Source organism: Trichogramma pretiosum, unplaced genomic scaffold (genome assembly GCF_000599845.2).
Source record: "Trichogramma pretiosum strain Unisexual culture from Peru unplaced genomic scaffold, Tpre_2.0 scaffold1, whole genome shotgun sequence".
Classification (NCBI taxonomy): Eukaryota; Metazoa; Arthropoda; class Insecta; order Hymenoptera; family Trichogrammatidae; genus Trichogramma; species Trichogramma pretiosum.
In genome coordinates, this window is record NW_019641703.1 from 1,254,262 (window position 1) to 1,279,943 (window position 25,682).

At 43.3% G+C, this 25,682-nt stretch overlaps 2 protein-coding genes across 3 annotated transcripts; one reads left to right on the forward strand and one right to left on the reverse strand.

Annotated features, from left to right (window-relative positions):
* Positions 1–4,980: 4,980 nt before the first annotated feature.
* On the reverse strand, positions 4,981–9,859 carry LOC106654629 (prohibitin-2). 2 transcript variants are annotated; one of them, XM_023462806.1, is made up of 6 exons: positions 9,725–9,859; positions 9,438–9,645; positions 6,909–7,171; positions 6,509–6,826; positions 6,342–6,419; positions 4,981–5,310 (listed from the first exon to the last, which is right to left on the reverse strand). In XM_023462806.1, the coding sequence occupies exons 2-6, from the start codon at positions 9,568–9,570 to the stop codon at positions 5,203–5,205; spliced, it is 900 nt and encodes a 299-aa protein (XP_023318574.1). In that variant the 5' UTR covers positions 9,571–9,645; positions 9,725–9,859; the 3' UTR covers positions 4,981–5,202. The 2 variants fall into 2 exon arrangements, with proteins under 2 accessions (XP_023318574.1, XP_014230069.1); XM_014374583.2 differs by having other exon boundaries at positions 9,438–9,859.
* A 473-nt stretch (positions 9,860–10,332) lies between these two features.
* Positions 10,333–25,574, forward strand: LOC106656041 (dynein heavy chain, cytoplasmic). The gene is made up of 13 exons (XM_014376675.2): positions 10,333–10,795; positions 10,914–11,431; positions 11,525–12,604; positions 12,684–12,819; positions 12,900–13,273; positions 13,353–16,769; positions 16,840–17,234; positions 17,306–17,616; positions 17,693–18,928; positions 18,998–23,216; positions 23,299–24,640; positions 24,716–24,913; positions 24,994–25,574. Exons 1-13 carry the CDS (start codon positions 10,552–10,554, stop codon positions 25,426–25,428), a joined length of 13,905 nt encoding a protein of 4,634 aa, XP_014232161.1. The 5' UTR covers positions 10,333–10,551; the 3' UTR covers positions 25,429–25,574.
* The last annotated feature ends 108 nt before the right edge of the window (positions 25,575–25,682 follow it).

The following is a 25,682-nucleotide window of genomic DNA, read 5'->3' on the forward strand; positions in this document are numbered from 1 at the left end:
GAAGGAGAGCCTGATTTGAACAGTAAAATTTCATTCCTTCTTTGCTTCTCCTTTTTTTTATATTATGCTTGTATGCTGCACCGAGAAAGAGACTCCAAGAGAAGCTATATAAGCATCAGGTCTGCGCCATGAAGAGAGAGAGAGAAAGAAAGAGAGTCCCCCTGAAAGTCATTCTTTTAAATCGATTAGTGAACATCGCAGAGGCATACAATACACACACGTATACGTATATGGGTATTATGTGTTAGTGTCGATTCGAGTCTCCGTGTTCGTCTCTCTTTCTGCACATACGCGCGCGCGCGAGCCTGTGCAGCACGAGTATTAATATTTCTGTGTGCAGTTATTTTATTTTGCCTCTTTTTTTTTAAACTTTTTTTTCGAGCGCGAACTTTTACCGCGAAAAACTCCGCGTGTTTTTTTTGTTGTTGCTTGCTTATGCTCCGATCATTGTTCATCCGCACGTTTTGTTTTCGCGATTCCGACGACGACGACGACGACGACGACAAAGCTCGAAATGAAATTTATATTCGTGTATGTGTGTAGGACGACGACGCGTTACAGTATTATAAGCTGCAAAATCAGAGAGAGAGAGAGACGAGAAAGATAAAAATATATATATCATCCATGCTTGGCTTTAATTGAACTATTGAATCCGCGTCACAGTTTATACGACGTTGGTTTCATTCAAATGATTTAGCTTCGTTGCCAATGTGCAGCAGCAGCAGCAGTAGAGCCGAGAGTGTGCAGAGCAGAGAGACAGAGAGCGAGCGAGAGAAAGAGCGACAAATAATAAAAGCAACAAACGAGATCGCGTAAAAATCATATACGAATCCTTTTATTTTTCTCTCGCGCGCTGTCCGTCTCTCGCTCTCTTCTCCTCTCGTTGCGTCCAACACCCGGAGGTGTGCTCTGCGTGACTTGGAAGAAAAAAAAAATTTTTTTGAAGAAGAAGACGAAGAAGCATTAGAGAGAGATGACCTTAGCCCCATAGATAAATAGCAAATGAGGCTTAACCCTGTGATTTTTGTTAATGATTAAGAAGAATATGAATAAACGAGTTTTTTCTTTCTCTCTAGAAGCTATTTACCGAGGCAAAGATCTTATATATTTAATGTACAAAGCTCGGCATATACATAGTGTAACGCCGCGAAGAGAGATACATATACACTCGTATTTGTGCGTATAGATATGTATAATATGTATAGCATCTTTCACGGCTCTCTAACAATGAGTCTCCTGTAGTACCTATACCTACAGTATATATAGTGTATATAATACACGTCCCCGGGATCGTGCAAATATTCCGGGGCCTTTGTTTCCTATATTTTTCGACTCGCGCGCGCGCGCGCTCACAACTTGGAGCTCATACCCGGCAGAGTTGATTTCATTATTTTTCAGTCATTCTCTCCTCTCCTCTCTCTCTCTCTCTCTCTTTTATTCTTCCTAAATTTTTTTGCTTGTTCCTCGGTTGCTCAAAAATATGCCGTGGCTCGCGCGAGAACCCGTAAATTTTCCCCGAGACTATGTATCCATACGTATGTACGTACGCGCATCTAATATCGCGTTGTTAGTACATATGAGCGCGTCCAGCATAAGTCGGCCACCCCGCGCGATTACGGCATTTTTGGCCGAAAGTGTCGTATGTTTAGCTCGCTCGGAAACGTTTACCAAGGGTCAGAAAAAAAATCTAAACCCATGGATCAATAGATTTTTTCCTCCTCTTTCTAGTGGTGTAACTCAAAAAATTCTTAAAAATTGCTTTTGAGGTTAAAACTCGACTTGAATGTTTAAGTCGATTTATCCAAAAAATGTATCCTCCGATTTCAATTTAAACTGCATCAATCGAAAGAGGAGGCAAAAATCTATCGAAAACCATATTTTCCAGGATGGAGAAATGATAAGAACTATTAAAGATATCGAGATGAATAGCGCGGGACGGCGCGCGCGGACCTGTTTTCCTGCCTATGTCTTTTCGACTCGCTAAAAAAATGCTGGAAAAATAATTGAAACACGTAAATCGATAGATTTTTTCCTCCTCTTTCGATTAATAATGTTAATTTTGAGGTCAAAATTGAAATACTAGAAGAAATATTGACTTAAAAATTCAAGTCAAGTTTTGACTATGAAAAAATTTTTTGGGAATTTTTTCAATAACACCATCAGAAAGAGGAGAAAAAAATCTATCGATTTACGTGTTAACATTATTTTTCCAGCCTTTTTTAAGCGATTACGAGGGAGTCGAAAAGACAAAGACACGGCGCCGCGTGTGTGCCGCCGCTGGCGCACGGAAAACAGGCCCGCGCGCGCCGTCCCGCGCTATTCATCTCGATATCTTCAATACTTCTTATCATTTCTCCATCCTGGAAAACATGGTTTTCGATAGATTTTTGCCTCCTCTTTCGATTGGTGCAGTTTAAATTGAAATCGGAGGATACATTTTTTGGATAAATCGACTTAAACATTCAAGTCGAGTTTTAACCTCAAAATCAATTTTTAAGAATTTTTTGAGTTACACCACTAGAAAGAAGAGGAAAAAATCTATCGATCCATGGGTTTGGATTTTTTTTCTGACCCTTGGTAAACGTTTCCGAGCGAGCTAAACATACGACACTTTCGGCCAAAAATGCCGTAATCGCGCGGGGTGGCCGACTTATGCTGGACGCGCTCATATATGAATATCTACGAGGATTGACCCGAGACTGCGCGCGAACGTGTGTATGTATGTATGTATGTATATATGTATGCGCCGCCGTGTGCACACACACACTTGCAAACTCGCATATCTATATAATGTGCCGGACTGCCGGAGCTCTCCGAGTGGAGTGTTGCTGTGCTGTGCCTGCCCTGTACTGCCGCTACTTTGCCGCTGTTGCAGTCTCTCTGTGTCTGCGGCGAGGCTGACCTTTTTTACAGCACGTATAGATATATATGAGCCGAGAGCCGAACGACGACGAGATCAACGAGAGGAAAGAAAAAGCTCCCTGATATAACACGCCCCCGCAGCTCACATACACACACACACGAGAGCCGATGAATGACTTTTCTCGCGAATTTTAAGGATAAATAATATAATAATAATGACGATGATATTAATGAAAAATGAAAAATTGAGGAGACAAGACTTTTTAATAAAAAGTTTTGTAATGTATGAAAAAAGTTGACGACGATTTGCGCGGGGCGAGAGCTGCGCGAAGAAGTTAAAGGAATGCTCTTCTTCGAGTCAGCTCCCGACGTCGTCGTCGTCGAGTTAGTAGTGTAGTATATAAAAATACATGTATATACGCGGAACGATATGCGCACGCGGGCGTATGTATGTGCGAGTGTAAACGCGAATCGTCTCTTTTATAAATTAAGGAGTGCAACAGCGCGCCCCGGCCGTATTGATATTTTCTCGACGCGCGTTATAGGTATACCATACAACGTGTGTACTATGTGCGTGGTACTTTTTATATACAAACGCTACGTAACGTGTTTACAAAACATTTTGCTCATTTAAAAATTAAACTTTATTATTATCTTTATTATTATTATGATAATTTTTCTTTATATGCAAATGACTAGCGACTCTTTTTTTTTAACGATTAGGATGTATAGGCGGAGTATACCATAGGATAGGAGCGCGAAATTAGGCAGTATGGGTGAGGAACAACGAGCGAGCGAGAGCCCCTTTTTTTTACAGCAGTCTAAAAGCAAAGCGAAAAATGTGGCGCGAAAAAAAATCGATGTTATTTACATCGAGCCCTATGCAGCTCTCATTGTTAGTGCGAAGCAACGATGCGATGTTACATATGAAAATCATGTTGATGATGATGATGATGATGATGATAAACTGTATGCGCGGAATTTAATGTAAAATGGCAAATTTCGTCGACTTACCGGCACGGAATAATGCGTTCATTATTGTTAAGGCTGAAAATTGTCTCCTTATCGGGTGTGCGTGTATGAGCGAGTACGTGTGTGGCAAATATTGCATTAGAATAATCGATCGCCGCATATGTATGGGAGACGCAATGATGATATCGATTCGTTCGTCGCCTATGCGTAATGAAAAATTTCGACGTATAATCGTAAAAAACGCACACATCGTTATATCGACGAAGAAGACGGCGGCGGGGGGGTTGCTTGCTTGCGTCGTCGTCGTCGTCGTCGCGAGCGTCGAGAATCTAAGGCTGCGTAGCTCTCTCCTCTTGAGTGGTAGTTTTGCACACCCCTACTACCCCAAGAGATGACTGGCGAAATATAGATATACACGCGCACACGAATGATACGCAATCAGCATCCGAAAAAAAACCTGGATTCGTTGGGAGAGAGAAAAAAAAAAGTATCATCAGTGCGAAGAACGAATGCTTATATACGTATTGTAGTAGGTAGTACGCGCGATAGACGAAAAAAAAATGGATAGAAAACGGGAAAATAAAAAGATTACGTATGTACGCATATACAATCCTAGGGAGAGGAGAGGAGAGAGAGCCTCGAAGGCGAGCTGCTGGCGGCAATCGCGCATAGCCCCGGTTCTCGCATTTAAGATTTGATTCTTAAAATGTCGATAACACGAGGCGTGTAGGTGCATGCGTGCTCGTTCGTTCGCTTAGCTCGCGTTGCTCTGGCTTGTGCTCTGCGCGTATGTGTGTGGGTGGGTGGGTGACGATGTGCTGCTGGCTGGCTGGCTGGCTCAGGCTGGATGTGTAGCTGTAGCTCCCTGCGTGTGTAAGACGAAGACGACGACGGTAACTTACTTCGAGAGCGTCGCCCGTTGCCGCTGCCACCACCGCCGTAGCCGCCGCCGCCGCGTCTCTAAAAAACTCTCCTCTACTCGGGATGGAGATTTTCTTGATTGCTGAAAAAGAAGAGAGCGTGTGTACGAAATTCGCCATAGCGCTTTCCTTACGGATTTTATATATTTCTTTTTCGTTCGTTCGTGACGTTGTTTGCCGAGGGTTGTGTGAGATGAAATAACGGAGACACTGTGACACATGTGGATTTCTGAGTTGATTAACGATAAAAAAGTTTTTTTTTTAATGATCCGTTGAACACATCCATTGAAGAATGAATTACACACATCTACAAAATGAAATAAAACGACCAACAATATTATAACTTTTTTTTTATATAATATGGTTAGTAATAACGGGAGCTTTAGAACCACAATTTTTTATTACAGCTATATACAGTAAAATGTGTATTCAAAAAGCCAGGGTATATTTATTTCTTAGATTTCAATTTTTCGGAGAGGTCGTCGAACGTCGAGTCTTGGATGTTCAACATCAAGCTGTTGCCGCTCAAGTATACTCGGTTTTGAGAGTGAGAGATCTGCAAAAAAATATTAATTAATTAGATCAATTTTGCGGGGCTCTCGCGATCCTTCGTGAACGTTAAAATATGTATATTTCGTGACTTCAATTGCTTCGCGTCTTACAGCGAGGATAAATCGACTCCGAAATTTTTAATCTCGTTTCGTCGTAAGTACTAATGAGCCCGAGTCCTTCTCTCTCGGAATGCTTATATATGCTCGCGATTTAGTGACAGGTACTACTGTTGTAGCGGCACATGGAGCTTCTGTCATGACTGGCTAGCGAACAACGCGAGCCACACACGAGTTGTGGGTGTGACTATGTCCACTCTACACGTATGTGTGTAGGGTGGGTCAATATAGATAGAGAAAGTATTTTCGGCTACGGATGCCCGGCAATGCTTGATGACTTTTGTTTAGAGAGAGAAAGAAAACACGTGGTATTTCCCTCCCCGATGCCGTTCTTTTTTTTTTCGAAAAACGAAAGAGAGAGTGACTTCGGCTTTGGCGCAAAAATTCTCTTCTCTTTCTAAAAATGACTCAGTCTTCGTGGGTCGTCTGTCGTAAACGTACGAGTTTCGGGCGATACACCTCTGCGCGCTGCTAGGATAAGCGTTTATATTATAATTTTCGAGCTATCGTTTTAAAAAAGCTAGGGTGATTTTCGTAAAAAGTTCAAAATAATACGAAACAATTTTTAGAATATTTAACGAGGTGCTTTGTGGGTGGATTCGACGACGGTGCTCGCGCACAGGAATTACTATTGAAATTATATATGTAGGGGCACCGCAACAATCCGACTTTAAAGGCCGCCATGATAGAGGACATGCACTCAGTAGCGGCGAGCGCCATTTACATCCCGACGTAATTGATCGTCGAAACGAGAAGAAAATTCAAACGCAACTAGAAAATGTCGATGTTTCGCGACGAAGTAACGAAATTTCGTCTCGATTATTAATATCAAGCACGAATTTAATTAAAACTAAGCGTTAATAATTTTTTTCTACTTTAAATTTGAGCCATTGTTAGTTCGAAATAAATTCACTCTTACCGTTCGTGAGATATTTTGAGCAGCACGGATTTTCCTCAGCTTCAGGTAACCTGGATTTTGGCTGACAGCTATACCTAAGTAAGCATTATTAAGGAAAAAATACGAATCGTGGCATTCATCATTCAACTATAAACATCAACGTTATCATTGTATGAGAAAAAGGATATCATCTTTGCGGCCTCGGCTTCACCCTCGGCTTGGACGATCTTCTGCTGTTTCTCCTGCTTGGCGCGCTCGACGACGAAGGCGGCGCGCTGGGCCTCCTGCTGGGCGACCTGCTTGGCCTCGACGGCGGCGGTGTACTCCTTGCCGAAGCTCAGCTCCGTGATGGAGACGTCGTCGAGGATGATGTTGAAGTCGCGCGCGCGCTCCGTGAGCTCCTTGCGCACCATCATGGAGACTTGTTGACGCTGGGTGATCAGCTGCGACGCGTTGAACTTGGCGACGACGGACTTGAGTACCTCGTTACAGATGCTGGGAAGGACCTGAGAGAGAGAGAGAAATAAAATTTAGACGAGTGGTAAAAAAAAAAAATTATCGCGAAGTAGACGATGGTTATTGTTGTACCTTTTCGTCGTAATCCAAACCGAGTTGACGGTACATGACGGGCAGGGTGGAGGCGTCTGGCCTGGAGAGCACCCTGAGAGAGATGTTGACCATTTGCAAGTCTTTGGAACCGGTGGGCGACGAGATCTTCCTCGGTCTGCTGCGAATGTCGTAGATGATGGGATAATGGAACCAGGGTAGGCGGAAGTGCAAGCCCTCTGTCATGATGTCCTTCTGGACGCCGCCAATGCGCGAGAAGATGATGGCACGGTGACCACCGTCGACTGTACAGACACACGTGACAAATTCATCATGACTTGTACTTTTTTTTCATGGAGTTGTATTTTTTATAGTTTATTTTTTTCGCATTGATTCGAAGTCATCGCAAAGGTGTGAAAGATGCCAGTTTCAGTTTCGCTTAATTACATTGCCGGAATCATTACTCAAGTGTAGAACACATATCAGAAAGTACGATCAATTGATGCGACCGCCCAATGGTTCAGAGTTCTTAATTCAATCTCGCATACTTTTGATTTTATACACGCATTCATTTTATAATGAAACCAATAATTGCGTGTCTCAGTATGCAGAGCGAGAGATGCGCCGTAAAAAAGTAAACAGCGTCGCCATCTGTAGTTCTCGGCCGGCTGCCACCGCACGCGAGTGCTGGTGGCATTAAAAAACGCGGAGGAGGCGCGCGTGCCCGTGACCCGCGCGCCGCTGCAGTAGCGATAAAAATTATATTCGAATGAAAACAAATAATAATAAAAAAAAAAAAATGAATAGATGCGATTCGTTGCACAGCGATGAAAATCGTATGTAACTTATATGAAAATCATTATCTTCGTTACGTGCAGCGGTACATACGCGAGAGAGATCGTCGCGTGTTAAAAGTACGAAAATATCACTATGCCGATGCCGCTGAATGATACGTATACCCCGAGTTATACGATTATTTTTAATGACATCGCGTTATAAGAGCCAATGCCTCGTATCGGAAATAGAATTTGCATATTACGGTGCAGTTAACAAATTCATCGGAATGATATAAAATATTTTTTTAGCTTCTTCCAATTTTTATATTTGAAATTGATGTAATATTTTTTGGAGCTCACAAGTGAGAAATGACATTGTTGAACAAAATTGTTAAATGTTTATGAAATTTGATATTTGGATTATTGAGAGTTTGATAATTGTATGTTTTTAAAATTAAAATGAGTAATCAATCGATTGTCTTCGTCTCCGCCAACATATATCTGACTTACGTAAATTCCTAACCTTAGTTTACAAATCGTATGTAATTGCTTCCAAAAAAATGAAATGGTATTACACAAATTTATGTTAAAAAATGAAGAGTTATTTCAAAGTATTTATATCTGAATTAAAAGTTGGCGATGAGTACTGGACAAAAATGAATTACTAACAATAAGATATATTATTAATTATCTTTGTTTGAAAAAAATAATTTTGTTTGGTCATTAAAAATTATGGTTAACTAACAATATTTATGCTATTATGATTGTTCACATTTCATCATCATGTGTTATTATTTATTGCATGGAACTAGAAATCTGCACATCAAATTTAAATTTCAAGGTCTGTTAAATTGTTTGATTGGTTTCAATTCATACAGCCTACGACTATTACTCTATTTTCAATGCAAAGGAACTAATATAGCCTGTTTTTCATCAACTAATTTTGTTGGATTTAAAAATGGCATTTATATGTAATGCATCTTATTATAAAGAGATAACATAGTAAATTTTATTACAATCATTCAATTAAACTTAATTTGTGAAATAGCTCAATAGAATAGTTTTCAGTTTGCCATTTGCAAAGTATGAAATTAAATCTTAATAAATGCTTCATGCTAACAGTGCATGAATTATTATTTTTTTTTTTTTTTGATGTAATGCAATGAAATGCAATGATTGTTTCAATTCACATAGCTATCTAAATAATCAGTCATTATCCTTGACTAATTACAAAGTTTGCTTCATGAAGATGGGTGACCTTAGATGAGTTTCATAAAAATTAATAAAACTCTTAAAATTTCCTGCAATTTTTGTACTTATATAAACTTTTATGAATATCCGATTCTAGAAGTAGATTAGCACGTTGTAAAGCTGTCAATTAGTTTTGTTAAACAGAGTGTTTGTCCTGAAGACATAATCATGGTAGCGATACAGCCACTGACTAAGGCCAGTCATTGAAAGATAAAAATGTACTTATTTACTATTATAGTGTTTCAATTACAGAAATTTGTTATTGTCTTTGTTATGAATGATTTAAATCAAATGAATAAACTTGAAAATGTAGATGTCATTGGTTATCTAAAATTTTTGCACCCTAATGCGCAATTATGCAACATTACGTCAAATCATTTTGAGAAACTTGCAGTGTTTTCATCGAAATTTTCTCGTGCGCACTTCGGTGCTGGCTCGGCACGCGAGACACGAGGTCGTTCATGCTCATCGCTGCACTTGGCGTCCACTTAAAAATACATCGTATTCGCTAATGATACCACAATAATTGCATTTTATTACGTACCGGTGTACATGGATTGGTTAACTCCATAGACAGCGGCTCCAGCGACAGCCAGCAATTTCATGCCGACATTCAGGCCTTTCGGTGCTCCCTTGCCCAAACTGTTGGCGAAGTCGTTCAATTTGCTCTGAGACATTTTGTTTGTAAGCTTAAGACCTTAATTAACGAATAATAATGGCTCGATCGACGGTTCAACGATCCTCTTCTCGAACTTGTAACAGAAAAAAAATTACTCTCGGCTGTGTTATCGTGCGATGAAAAAATTCGCCTCAGAGCATAATATATCTCACGTGTAAGAAAATGAGTGCGGTTAAAGGTTCGCGAGACTCGCAATACGCAGCCGCGAGGAACGACGACTTTTAAGGTCTCATCACTTGAATGGAACGTCGTGCGCCGGTTGGTATTTGCCAATTTTGCTCGCAAGAAGGCGCAACTTGACGGTCGCTGCTCTTCGGACGATCGACGAGTGACGACAACAGCGACCACTCCCATGGCTTTCTCTCGCTTTAAATTGACCATATATGATAAAGCAGAGGGACTTACGTGTTCTCATTATGCGAATTATGCGAGCTGCAAAAATGATGCATGATTTATGAAGAGGGGGAAGTAACGAGCTTACGAAATATTTAAATTTTCGAAAAATTAACAGAATTTTCGCCAAGATTTTACCGTTGTTGTTCCATGACAATTTTCATATCTCATTTGGCAAGTGCGAAAATTCAAAAAGCCGGTGTTCTCTACATTCGAGCACCCTTTTTGAATGAACACATACGCACTGCTGAGATATACGCGGCGCGGAACGCAGGAATTCGCGAGACTCGCCTCCTTATGTTTTTGCAGATGTGGACAACTCTGCGTGTTTTCGTTGTATGCGTGCGTGTATGTATACGCAGCGGAATCCGACAGCCGACATAGACAACACTACAACAGAAAATTAGTCACTCGTGTGTATGAGGCACCTGATGTGTTCGAACGTCAGGCCTTGTACTTGAATTTATACGATTATTACGATTAAACAGAATCCCGTAGAATAATAGATGAGCTCGGACATTACGGTCTAATGTCGAGCGGTGAATTTTTCCAGTGGTAGATTTTGCATTTACCCGCGATCATCATCATGAGCGATTCGCTGGATTACGGGCTCTCCGAGTCCACCCCGGAGCCACAGAATGTGATAACGGTCGATTTTATGACTTTTGTGGATTACTTGAAGAAGATCGTCTTCGTGCTACATCCCGACGATGAGTTCAACGTGCCGATGGCCTTTGGCACGGCTGTCGAGGATAAAACCAATCAAGAGTGCATCAAGAAATTCTTGACTGATTCACAAGTTTGGGCTCTCTATATCCAACGTATATCAAGTAAATGTCGTTTTTACACACTAAATATTTGTTTTGAAATGATCTAATTGACTCCATTAGCTTGGCTACTTATTTTTTATAAACACAAAAATAATTGAGATGAATTTTTCCTTTGCAGATGATGACGTTAGTGAGGCAGACGATGAGAAAGAAAGTATTTCTTATTTCATATCAAATGAAATATTTTTTGCTAATCCTAAAATGATATCTATTGCATTCACCAAGAGAGGTGCTGTCATTGAAGCTGACAAATCTATACATTCACAATTGCGTATAGTATATTTTTCTGACGGTTCTCCGTATGAAACTTTGCACGCCATAAGTAAAACTATGGCTCCGTACTTTAAAAGTTATGTGAGGGAGAAGGGTAAAATTGACCGAGATGGAGACAAAATGGCTCCATCAGTAGAAAAAAAGATTGCAGAATTGGAAATGGGACTATTGCACTTGCAACAGAATATTGATATTCCAGAAATTAGTTTACCAATTCATCCTGTTGTTCAGCAAGTAATTAAACAATGCACCGATGAGGGTAGAAAACCCAAAGTAGCAGATTTTGGGGCCAAAGCAGAAGATAGTTCCTTTTTGAATCAATTGCAAAATGGAGTTAATAGATGGATAAAAGAAATTCAAAAAGTATGTAGTATGGTTTTATTAAATATTATTATATGATTTCAATTATGAAAAAGTTAATTAACCACCATTAATTTTTAACTAATTTTTTTGCAGGTCACAAAATTGAATAGAGATCCAGAATCTGGAACAGCTTTGCAAGAAATTTCATTTTGGCTGAATCTTGAAAGAGCTCTATATAGAGTTCAAGAAAAAAGAGAGAGCTTAGAAATTAGCTTGACACTGGAAATTTTGAAATATGGAAAACGTTTTCATGCTACAGTTAGTTTTGATACTGACACTGGATTGAAAGAAGCATTATCAACTGTATATGATTACAATCTTCTAATGAAAGATTTTCCAATCAATGATTTACTTTCAGCTACTGAATTAGATAAAATTCGTTATGCTATTCAGCAAATATTCATTCACCTAAGAAAAATAAGAAATACAAAATATCCAATTCAAAGAGCGTTGAGATTAGTAGAAGCCATTTCTCGAGATTTGGGAATGCAATTATTGAAAGTTTTGGGAACAAGAAGATTAATGCATATAACATTCGATGATTTTGAAAAAGTAATGTCTCAATGCTTTGAACTTTTTAACGCTTGGGATGATGAATACGACAAATTGACGCAATTACTTAGGGACGTTGTTAAGAGAAAACGCGACGAGCACATGAAAATGGTCTGGCGCGTTTCTCCAGCTCACAAAAAATTGCAAACAAGAATGGAACAGATGAGGCGTTTCCGTCGACAACACGAGCAGCTTAGAACCGTCATCGTTCGAGTACTGAGACCAACACGACGAAACAGTCCGATAAACGAGAAAAATAGCAACGATAAAGTTGAATTTGCTTTTGACGCGGCCGATGCCGATGCGATCAGCGAAGTCAACTTGGCCTACGAGAATGTCAAAGAGGTAGATTGTTTGGACATCACGAAAGAGGGATTGGAATCCTGGGAAGCCGCTGTCGATAGATACGAAGAGAGAATCGAGCGTGTAGAGGCGAGAATTACTGCTCATCTCAGAGATCAATTGGGAACCGCCAAGAATGCCAATGAAATGTTCCGGATTTTCTCGAGATTCAATGCCCTTTTCGTAAGACCTCATATACGAGGTGCCATTCGAGAATATCAAACACAATTGATACAAAGAGTCAAAGATGATATCGAAACTTTACATGAAAAGTTCAAGGTAAGTACTGCATCTAAGGACTGAGATTTCTTATTAATTTTCGAAATCTTGAGTATCTAATCATTTTTTATTTATTTAGGTTCAATATGCTCCAAGTAAATGTTGCAGAATGAGCACTGTAAGAGATTTACCACCCATTGCTGGATCAATCATCTGGGTAAAACAAATTGACTTTCAATTAACGATGTATCTCAGACGCGTCGAGGATGTACTCGGTAAAATAAATTTTCACAAGAATTATTTAGTCTCAAAAAATTTTTCTCTCGTCGATTCTCTAACGCCAAACTTTGTACAGGCAAAGGATGGGAAAATCATATCGAAGGCCAAAAATTGAAAGCCGACGGCGATAGTTTTCGCACGAAACTCTCGACTCAGGAAATTTTTGACGACTGGGCTCGTAAAGTGCAACAACGTAACATCGGGGTGACCGGTCGCATATTTACGATAGAGTCCATACGCTCGCGTGTAGGTAGAGGAAATATTCTCAAGCTGAAGGTCAATTTTCTGCCGGAAATCATAACTTTGTCAAAAGAAGTGAGAAATTTGAAAAATTTAGGATTTCGCGTGCCTATTGCTATTGTTAACAAAGCGCATCAGGCCAATTTACTCTATCCATTCGCAATTAGTCTCATTGAAAGCATCAGAACGTACGAGAGAACGCTAGAAAAGGTAACTTCAGTTTTATACTTGGTAATTTTGAAAAATTGAAATACTTGCTTTACTCTTATTTATTTTCTTTATAATTCAGATTGAGGACAAGTCCAGTATCATACCTTTGATTGCTGGTCTTCGTAGAGACGTCCTAACACTCATCACCGAGGGCATAACTCTCATTTGGGAGAGCTACAAATTAGATTCTTATGTACAGCGCCTCTCAGATGCTGTTCTGTCGTTCCAAGAAAAGGTCGAAGATCTTTTGGTTGTCGAGGAACAACTCGACGTTGACGTACGTTCGCTCGAAACGTGTCCGTATTCCGCCAATACGTTCGCCGACATTTTGATCAAAATTCAAAAATCAGTCGACGAGCTCTGTTTGAAGAACTTTTCGAATTTGCATTTATGGGTGTCACGATTGAACGACGAGGTAGAGAAGAGCTTAGCATTCCGACTAGAAGCTGGCATCAAAGCTTGGACAGATGCTCTTATGGGCAGGAAAAAGGTCGATTTGAGCATGGACACCGATGCACCCATGCTACCCGCGCATAAGCTAGGCGGTGATCCCAAGATACAGAATCAATTCCACGAAGTTCGCATTACCAACCAAACGATGTATCTGTATCCGAGTATAGAAGACGCAAGATTCCAAATAATGCAGCAGCTTTTTGCTTGGCAAGCGATCGTGACTTCTCAGACTCGAATCCAAAGTTCTAGATACCAGGTGGGTCTGGACAAACAGGAATCGAGTACTTACCGAAATCTGTTGACCAAATTGCCCTCGGGCAAAAATGCACTGGAGATGTCTTATGACGCCATCGAGCAGAAAATGCTCGACATCAACAACTACGTCGATCAGTGGCTTCGTTATCAATCGCTCTGGGATCTGCAGCCAGAAAATCTCTACGGCAAATTGGGCGAAGATATTACGCTGTGGATTAAGTGCCTGAACGACATCAAGAAAACTAGGGCAACTTTCGATACATCCGACACGAGGAAAGAATTCGGCCCCGTCATCATCGACTTTGCCAAAGTCCAAAGCAAGGTGTCTCTGAAATACGACTCCTGGCACAAGGAGACGCTCGGAAAGTTCGGCTCACTGCTCGCCAACGAGATAGCCAGCTTCCACTCGCAAATATCGCGATCAAGATGCGACCTCGAGCAGCACTCGATCGAAACGGCCAGCACGACGGAGGCCGTCACCTTCATCACCTACGTGCAGTCGCTGAAGCGAAAGATGAAGCCGTGGGAGAAGAAGGTCGATATTTATCGCGAGAGTCAGAGGATCCTCGAGAGGCAGCGATTCCAGTTCCCCTCGAACTGGCTGCACGTCGACAATATCGAAGGCGAGTGGGGAGCTTTCAATGAGATTATGAGACGCAAGGACACGACCATTCAAACACAAATATCTTCGCTGCAGCTCAAGATCGTGGCCGAGAACAAGGCCATCGAGGTCAGAACGTCGGACTTCCTCAACGATTGGGAGCAAGAAAAACCGGTCGAGGGACATTTGCGTCCAGACGATGCTCTCCAGCAAATCTGTACCTTCGAGAGCAAATTCGCTCGCATCAAAGAGGAGCGAGACAACGTTAGCAAGGCCAAAGAAGCTTTGGAACTTACCGAAACAGGTGGAAGTTCGGATAACGAGGCTCGAATGCAGGTGGTGTTTGAGGAGCTTCAAGACCTAAAAGGAGTCTGGTCGGAGTTGCTGAAGATTTGGACGCAGATCGATGAGATTCGCGAGAAGCCTTGGCTCTCGGTGCAACCGAGAAAGCTGCGCATACAATTGGATGCCATGCTGACCCAACTGAAGGAACTGCCCGCGCGACTGAGACAGTACTCGTCGTACGAGTACGTGAAAAAGCTTCTGCAGAATCATCTGAAAGTCAACATGCTCATCATAGAACTGAAATCGGACGCGTTGAAAGAACGGCACTGGAAGCGTCTCACGAAGCAGCTGAAGGTCAATTGGTCGTTGAACGAGTTGACTCTAGGACAGGTCTGGGACGTCAACCTGCAGAAAAACGAAGGAATCGTCAAGGATATCATACTGGTGGCTCAAGGAGAAATGGCGCTTGAAGAATTCTTGAAACAAGTTCGCGAGGCTTGGCAGAATTACGAGTTGGATTTGATTCATTATCAAAACAAGTGTCGCTTGATTCGCGGATGGGACGACCTATTCAACAAAGTCAAGGAACACATCAATTCCGTGGCAGCTATGAAATTATCTCCGTACTACAAGGTATTCGAAGAAGAGACCATAAGTTGGGAGGAAAAACTCAACAGAATCAATGCACTCTTCGACGTTTGGATCGACGTACAACGAAGATGGGTGTATTTGGAAGGCATCTTTTCTGGCAGCGCAGATATCAAAACTTTGCTACCAGTTGAAACATCACGTTTCCACAGTATAAGTTCTGAATTTTTGGGACTCATGAAAAAGGTCTCAAAGTCTCCCATGATAATGGACATCTTAAATATTCCTGGCGTTCAAAGATCTCTCGAGCGTCTAGCTGACTTGCTCGGAAAGATTCAGAAGGCTCTGGGTGAGTACCTCGAAAGAGAAAGAACATCGTTCCCTCGATTCTATTTCGTCGGTGACGAAGATTTGCTCGAAATCATCGGCAACAGTAAGAATCTGACGAGGCTCCAGAAGCACTTCAAAAAAATGTTTGCCGGCGTCGCGACCATCATACTCAACGAGGAAAACGACATTATTTTGGGTATCGCCTCTCGCGAAGGTGAGGAAGTCATCTTCCAGAATCCCGTGTCAACCGTGATCCACCCCAAGATCAACGAGTGGCTGTCACTAATTGAAAACGAGATGCGAGTCACTCTTGCCTCGAGCTTGGCCAGAGCAGTCGAAGACATCAAGAAATTCCGTCAGAACTTCTCATCGCAATATCTAATGAGCTGGTGCGACAAGTATCAGGCTCAAATCGTCATTCTGGCGGTACAGATAATCTGGTCGGAAGACGTCGAGAACGCGCTGCAGGAGGCACAAGATAATCAAAAGACCAATCCGCTCGAGCGCGTGCTGTCCAACGTCGAGAGTACCCTGAACATCCTAGCCGATTCCGTACTGCAAGAGCAGCCGGCGCTGCGCCGCAAAAAGCTCGAGCACCTCATCAACGAGTTCGTGCACAAGCGTACAGTGACGAGGCGACTGATCGCCAACAACGTCACCAGCCCCAAGGCTTTCGAATGGCTGTGTGAGATGAGATTTTACTTCGACCCGCGGCATCCCGACGTGTTGCAGCAACTTACCATCCACATGGCCAATTCGAAATTCTTCTACGGCTTCGAGTATCTCGGCGTACAGGATCGACTCGTGCAGACGCCGCTTACCGACAGGTGCTACTTGACCATGACGCAGGCGCTCGAGTCGCGTCTGGGTGGATCGCCCTTTGGACCTGCGGGTACGGGAAAAACCGAATCGGTCAAAGCTTTGGGACATCAGCTCGGCCGATTCGTATTGGTATTCAATTGTGACGAGACCTTTGACTTCCAGGTGAGATTTTTTTCAACGTAAAACTTCGCGGTTTTTCGATCTTGTTACATTTATTCAATCTTTTTTCCAGGCCATGGGTCGCATATTCGTTGGTCTGTGTCAAGTAGGAGCTTGGGGTTGCTTCGACGAATTCAATCGTTTAGAAGAGCGTATGCTCTCGGCTGTATCGCAGCAAGTCCAGACGATTCAAGAAGCCTTGAAAAATCAAATCGAGGGTAAAAAAGAGGATGCCTTATGTGTCGAATTGGTTGGCAAACAAGTCAAAGTATCACCCGACATGGCTATCTTCATCACTATGAATCCTGGATACGCCGGCAGATCGAACTTACCTGACAATTTGAAAAAACTGTTCAGATCTTTAGCTATGACTTCACCAGATAGACAGTTGATTGCCGAAGTCATGTTATTCAGTCAAGGTTTCCGAAAGGCCGAGAAACTAGCTTGTAAAATTGTTCCATTCTTCAGGTGAGCATCGAAAATTATGATTACCTCTAATAATTTTTGAAATAGTTTTAAACATTTAAATTTGTTTACAGATTATGTGATGAGCAATTGTCCAATCAATCTCATTACGACTTCGGTCTGAGAGCTCTGAAATCAGTTTTAATATCCGCGGGTAATGTCAAGCGCGATCGAATTCAAAAGATCAAAGAAACCCTGCAAAGTGAATCCGACAGTACCATCGATGAAGCATCTATAGCAGAAAATCTACCAGAACAAGAAATATTGATTCAATCCGTATGTGAAACTATGGTCCCGAAACTCGTTGCTGAAGATATACCGCTTTTATTCAGCTTATTGAACGATGTTTTCCCTAACGTCAACTATACTCGGGCTGAAATGAAAGGTAAAGTTTTATTTAATGTCTTAGCTAAAAAAAAAGTCTAAATGTAGTAATATTCCATGTTATAAATTTGTTTTAGGCCTCAAAGATCAGATTAGAAAGGTATGCGCCGAAGAGTATCTCATTTTCGGTGAAAGCGGCGAAATTGGAGCAGCTTGGCAGGAAAAAGTCCTTCAACTTTATCAAATCTGCAATCTTAATCACGGTTTAATGATGGTTGGACCTAGTGGTTCCGGTAAAACGAGCGCTTGGAAAGTTTTATTGAAATCTCTCGAAAGATTAGACGGCATGGAGAGCGTTGCGCATGTAATTGATCCCAAAGCAATCAGCAAAGAATCTCTGTATGGTGTGCTCGATCCAAACACTCGTGAATGGACTGATGGTCTTTTCACGCATATTTTGAGAAAGATCATCGACAATGTACGAGGAGAAATCAACAAAAGACAATGGATAATTTTCGACGGTGACGTCGATCCTGAATGGGTAGAAAATTTGAATTCGGTGCTTGATGACAATAAATTGTTAACTTTGCCGAATGGTGAAAGATTGAGTCTTCCACCGAATGTCCGAATAATGTTCGAAGTTCAAGATTTGAAATACGCGACACTTGCCACCGTATCGCGTTGCGGTATGATTTGGTTCTCCGAGGATATTTTATCCACCGAAATGATTTTCGATAATTACATGTTGCGCCTGAAGAATATAGCTCTTGATGAAGGTGAGGACGAAATCGTTGTGTCTAAAAAAGTCGAAAGGGACGAGAACAGCACACCAGCTTTAACTGTTCAAAATCACGCCGCTAATGTATTAGCCAGCTTCTTCCAACCGGAGGGTCTTGTAGTGAGATGTTTAGAATACGCGATGAAACAAGAGCACATAATGGACTTCACACGACTCAGAGCTCTAAACTCTCTGTTTTCAATGCTCAATCAATCCATTAGAAACATCATACAATACAATCACTCTCATCCAGATTTCCCATTGTCCAATGAAAAACTGGAACATTATTTGACAAAGTCATTGATTTACGCTTTGCTGTGGAGTTTCACTGGCGATGCCAAATTAAAAACCCGATCAGACTTTGGTGATTTTATACGATCCATCACTACGATACACTTACCTGCCCAGGCAAACATTCCGATTGTAGATTATAAGGTCGATATCACTGGAGAGTGGCAACCTTGGAGCAATAAAGTACCACAAATCGAAGTCGAAACTCACAAAGTAGCTTGCCCAGATGTTGTAGTACCCACTCTCGATACAGTTAGACACGAAAGTCTTCTGTACACATGGTTGGCAGAACATAAACCTTTAGGTAAGAAAATAATCTTGTAACTAATTGAAGCAAAGATTATGGCTGTTTTTAACACGATTTATTTTTCAGTTCTTTGCGGTCCACCTGGATCAGGAAAAACTATGACCCTGTTTTCGGCACTTAGAGCTCTACCCGAAATGGAAGTTGTTGGTCTCAATTTCTCCTCGGCAACAACGCCAGAACTACTTTTGAAAACTTTCGATCACTATTGCGAATATCGTAAGACTCCGAACGGTGTCATCCTGTCCCCGGTTCAACTTGGAAAATGGCTCGTGTTGTTCTGCGACGAAATTAATTTGCCTGAAATGGATTTGTATGGAACTCAGCGAGTAATTTCATTCTTGAGGCAGCTCGTGGAGCACAAGGGATTCTACCGTTCCTCAGATCAGGCTTGGGTTTCCATCGAAAGGATCCAGTTCGTCGGAGCTTGTAATCCACCCACCGATCCCGGCAGAAAGCCACTGAGCCATCGATTTTTGCGACACGTGCCTGTCATCTATGTCGATTACCCCGGAGAAATATCTCTGAAACAAATTTACGGAACATTCGTACGCGCAATGTTGAGATTAGTACCTGCGCTGAGGAGTTACGCGGAACCGCTCACAAACTCAATGGTCGAGTTCTATTTGACATCTCAAGAACACTTCACCCAGGACATGCAGCCTCATTACATCTATTCTCCTAGAGAAATGACTCGCTGGGTCCGTGGCATATGCGAAGCCGTAAGACCTTTGGAAACTCTGAGTCCCGAGGGTCTCGTACGTCTCTGGGCTCACGAGGCTCTGCGACTGTTCCAAGATCGTTTGGTCGAAGACGCGGAAAGAATCTGGACTAACAAGATGATTGACGCCGTCGCTCTAAAGCACTTCCCCGGCATCGATGGTCAAACTGCTCTCAAGCGACCTATTCTGTACAGTAATTGGTTGACCAAAGATTACGTGCCTGTAAGTAGATCGGAACTGCGTGACTACGTGAAAGCTAGACTGAAAGTATTTTACGAGGAAGAATTGGACGTGCATCTGGTATTGTTCGACGAAGTTCTGGAGCATGTGCTACGAATCGATCGAATCTTCCGTCAACCGCAAGGACATTTGCTGCTCATCGGTGTTTCTGGAGCCGGAAAAACGACCCTGTCCAGATTCGTAGCCTGGATGAACGGATTAACTGTGTTCCAGATCAAAGTTCACAACAAGTATACCGCCGAAGATTTTGACGAAGATTTGCGTCAAGTACTGCGACGCTCAGGCTGCAAAGACGAAAAGATAGCCTTCATCTTGGACGAGTCAAACGTTCTGGACTCGAGCTTCCTGGAGCGAATGAACACGCTCCTAGCCAACGGTGAAGTGCCCGGTCTGTTCGAGGGCGACGAGTACTCGACTTTGATGACACAATGCAAGGAAGGCGCCCAGCGAGAGGGACTGATGCTCGATTCCAATGAAGAGCTTTATAAGTGGTTCACCGGCCAGGTGATGAAAAATCTCCACGTCGTCTTCACCATGAACCCGAGCACTGCAGAACTGAAAAGTCGTGCCGCTACATCGCCCGCTCTGTTCAATCGTTGCGTGCTCAATTGGTTCGGTGATTGGTCCGATAACGCACTGTTCCAAGTCGGCAAGGAATTCACCGGTCGCATCGACTTGGACAATCCGCACTGGATCTGTCCGGACTATTTCCCGTCTAGTTGCTCGATGGTGAACGATAAGATAACCCATCGCGAGGCCGTGGTCAACGCCTTTGTATACGTGCATCAGACGCTTTACAAGGCCAACTCGAAATTGGCCAAGAGAGGCTACAGGACAATGTCGATAACACCACGACATTATTTGGACTTCATCAACCACTTCGTAAAATTGTACCAAGAGAAGCGCAGCGATCTGGAAGAGCAACAACTTCATCTCAACGTAGGTCTGAGCAAAATAGCCGAAACCGTCGAGCAAGTCGAGGAGATGCAGAAGAGCCTCGCCGTCAAATCCCAAGAACTGCAGGCTAAGAACGAAGCAGCCAACGCCAAGCTCAAACAGATGGTCAAAGATCAGCAGGAGGCTGAACGTAAGAAGGTTCAAAGTCAAGATATTCAACAACAATTAGCCGTGCAAACCGTGGCTATAAACCAGAAGAGGGACGACGTAATGGCCGATCTAGCGCAAGTCGAGCCAGCCGTCATCGACGCCCAGAACGCCGTGAAATCCATCAAGAAGCAACATCTGGTCGAGGTGCGATCGATGGCCAATCCACCGGCCATCGTCAAGGTAGCACTGGAGTCCATATGTCTGCTGCTCGGCGAGAACGCCAACGATTGGAAATCCATTCGTGCCGTCATCATGCGCGACAACTTCATCAATACGATCGTGTCGAACTTTAGTACCGAGAACATCACCGACGACGTACGCGAAAAAATGAAGAGCCGCTATCTGGTCAATCCGGACTACAACTTTGAGAAGGTGAATCGCGCCAGTATGGCTTGTGGACCTTTGGTCAAATGGGCCATCGCCCAGATCGAGTACGCGGACATGCTAAAACGCGTCGAGCCGCTGCGCGAGGAACTGTTCTCGCTGGAGCAACAGGCCGAGACGAACAAGAACAAGGGCGAGGAAGTGAAGAACCTGATCTCGCAGCTGGAGCTGAGTATCGCCTCGTACAAGGAGGAATACGCCCAGCTCATATCCCAAGCGCAGGCCATCAAAACCGACCTGGAGAATGTGCAGGGCAAGGTCGACCGATCGATCGCTCTTCTCAAGTCGCTGGTGATCGAGCGAGAGAGATGGGAGTTGACCAGCGAGACGTTCAGAAGCCAGATGTCGACCATTGTGGGCGACGTGCTGCTGTCATCCGCATTCCTGGCTTACGCCGGATACTTCGATCAACACTATCGTCAGAGCCTCTTCTCCACTTGGTGTCAGCATCTGCACAACGCCAAGCTGCAGTTCCGTATGGACATCGCCCGCACGGAATACTTGTCCAATCCGGACGAGCGTCTCAGGTGGCAGGCCAACGCCCTGCCGACCGACGAGCTGTGCATGGAGAACGCTATTATGCTGAAACGCTTCAACCGCTATCCACTCATCATCGATCCCTCGGGCCAGGCCACGGAATTCTTGCTCAACGAATTCAAATCGCGCAAGATCACCAAGACCAGTTTCCTGGATGACTCGTTCAGAAAGAACTTGGAGAGCGCCTTGAGATTCGGAAATCCTTTGCTCGTGCAAGACGTGGAAAATTACGATCCTATACTGAATCCAGTCTTGAACAGAGAACTGAGGCGCACCGGTGGACGTGTTTTGATCACGCTCGGCGACCAAGACATCGATTTGTCGCCGTCGTTCGTCATTTTTCTGTCGACCAGGGACCCTACTGTCGAATTCCCACCGGACATCTGCTCGAGAGTGACCTTCGTGAATTTCACGGTCACGCGCAGCTCGCTGCAGAGCCAGTGCTTGAATCAAGTGCTCAAGGCCGAGCGTCCCGATATCGATGAGAAACGATCCGACTTGTTGAAGCTCCAGGGTGAGTTCCATCTGCGTTTGAGGCAGCTAGAAAAATCTTTGCTGCAGGCCCTGAACGACGCCAAGGGTAAGATCCTTGATGACGACTCCATCATCACGACTCTGGAAACACTGAAGCAAGAGGCTGCCGACATCAGCAAGAAGGTCGAGGAAACCGACAAAGTCATATCTGAAATCGAGAACGTGTCCCATCAATATCTGCCGCTGTCTCAAGCTTGCTCTAACATCTATTTCACGATGGACAGCTTGAACCAGATTCACTTCTTGTATCAGTACTCGTTGAAGATGTTCCTCGACATATTTACCTCCGTGCTGACGAAGAGCCCGGAACTCTCGAAGCTGTCCGGCTATACCGAGCGATTGAACCACATCACCAAAGACCTCTTCTCCGTCTGTTACGAGAGAGTCGCGAGAGGTATGCTGTATCACGATCGACTCACCTTTGCCTTGCTCCTCTGTCGCATCCAACTCAAGGGAATGCTGCCCGGAGCCAGCTACGACAAGGAGTTCTCGTTCTTCTTGCGTGGCAAGGAGGGCGTGCTGAAGGAGATCTCCCTTAACATTCCTTACCTCAGCTCGGAACAGGTCGAAGCCATGGTTCGACTGAGCTCCAAATTACCGCAATTCTTGAAGCTGCGTGACGACGTGCAAGACAGCGCTGACTTCAATGCCTGGCTACAGTGCCAGACGCCCGAAACTTGCGTGCCGAAACTTTGGAACGAAGAGAAGGTGACGTCGAAACTTGGCGTATCGATCAACCAACTGTTGATCATACAAGCTTTCAGGTAAGAATATTGAGCTTTTTTTTTCATGATAATTGTTCCCTCTGAATTTCGTGTTTTTACATAAATTGATATTTTTACGCAGACCCGATCGCGTCATTGCCTCCGCATCTTTGGTCGTCGATTCCATTCTCGGCGAATCGTTCATGAGCTCGGCGGAGAGCGAGCTGAACTTTGTCAACGTCGTCGAAAACGAGCTGAAATCGTCGGTACCGGCTCTGCTGTGCTCAGCGCTTGGATTCGATGCCTCCAGTCGTGTCGACGATTTAGCAGCCGAGTTGGGCAAACAGATCGTCAGCATAGCCATCGGTTCCGCAGAAGGTTTCAGCCAGGCTGACAAGGCCATTAATCATGCCGTAAAGACAGGCAGATGGGTACTCCTGAAGAACGTGCATTTGGCACCCCAATGGCTCGTCCAGCTGGAAAAGAAGTTGCACAGTCTGCAGCCACATCAAAACTTCCGGTTATTCTTGACCATGGAGATCAACTCGAAGGTGCCGGTCAATTTGCTGAGAGCCGGTCGCATATTTGTGTTTGAGCCACCGCCAGGCATAAGGGCCAATCTGCTGAGGACGTTTAACACCGTGCCGGCAGCGAGAATGATGAAACAGCCGAACGAAAGAGCTCGTCTGTACTTCCTTCTAGCGTGGTTCCATGCCATCGTCCAAGAGCGTTTGCGATACGTACCTCTTGGTTGGGCCAAATATTATGAGTTCAACGAGAGCGATCTGAGAGTAGCCTGTGACACCCTGGACACCTGGATCGACTCGACGGCCATGGGCAGAACGAATTTGCCACCAGAAAAGGTTCCATGGGACGCCATTATCACGCTGCTCTCTCAGTGCATTTACGGCGGTAAGATCGACAACGACTTCGATCAGCGTCTGCTCACCTCGTTCCTGAGGAAGCTCTTCACGCCGAGATCATTCGACGCGGACTTCGCCCTCGTGGCCAACGTCGATGGCAATGTGAATAATCAGCGTCACATTACCATGCCCGAGGGCACGAGGCGCGATCACTTCCTCAAATGGATCGAGTCGCTATCGGACAAGCAGACACCGAGCTGGCTCGGATTGCCGAACAACGCCGAGAAGGTGCTGCTGACCAACAAGGGCACGGACTTGATTTCCAAGCTGCTGAAGATGCAGCTGCTCGAAGACGAGGACGAATTGGCCTATAGTAACGATGAGTCGCTGGATACGACACACGAAGCGGAGACCGACGGTCGTCCGGTTTGGATGAAGACCCTCTTCAATTCGGCCTCAACTTGGCTGCAATTGCTACCAAAGAACTTGGAAACTTTGAAGAGAACTGCGGAGAATATCAAAGATCCTCTGTACAGATACTTCGAGAGAGAAGTCAAAATTGGCTCTCAAATTCTCAAGGACGTAATAAACGATTTGGAAGATGTCGTGTCGATATGTCAAGTAAGCTCATGTTTATTATTTCTCAAGTATTTTTCTTACTTTTATCTATCTTCATAATCAACTGTATTTTTCTAGGGCGAGAAAAAGCAGAACAATCACCATCGCACCATGTTATCGGATCTTCTGAAAGGTATTTTACCATCAAACTGGAGAAGATATACCGTGCCATTCGGATGTACAGTCATACAATGGATTACTGACTTTAGTCATAGAATTTCACAGCTGCAAGAAGTGTCGCGATTAGTTTTGCAATTAGGAGCCAAAGAGTTGAAGGTATTATTTTGGACTTTTTAAAGTATTTATACTTGAGACTTTATTTTTTGTATTTATCAAATTTTTACTTTTTTCTATAGAATTTCCCTGTATGGCTCGGTGGTTTATTCAATCCCGAGGCTTACATTACGGCAACCCGCCAATGCGTCGCCCAAGCCAACTGCTGGCCTCTCGAGGAATTGCATTTGGAAGTCAACGTGAGCAACAACGAGCACAGCGAGAGCAGCGATTGCTCGTTCTCTATAACCGGATTGAAGCTTCAAGGCGCCCAATGTAAAAATAATCAGCTATTCTTAACATCGACCATCATGACGGATTTGCACAAAGTAACTCTGCGCTGGATTCGCATCACGTCAGGAAAAACGAATTATTGCAAGCTGACGCTACCGGTTTACTTGAACAGCACGCGTACCGATTTGTTGTTTACTATTAATTTGAACATAGCGCCCAATCAGGATCCGCACAGCTTCTACGAGAGAGGCGTAGCTATTATTAGTTCTACGGCATTAAATTAAACAAATAAGAAGTTACATTTATTATGCATTTGAAAAATATATATATTTTGTTTTTTTCTACTAATGCGGATGATTTTGCATTCGGTGTTAGCCTGATGTATTAAAACAATTTTTATTTTGAATAAATTCAAACATTACTAATATTATATTTGTCATGATGAATATTTACTAAATATCCATCTCTTTCATAATCATAAAACTCCAAAAAATTTCGACGATTCACAAATAAGTATATTTGTTTCTAGTGAATAAAA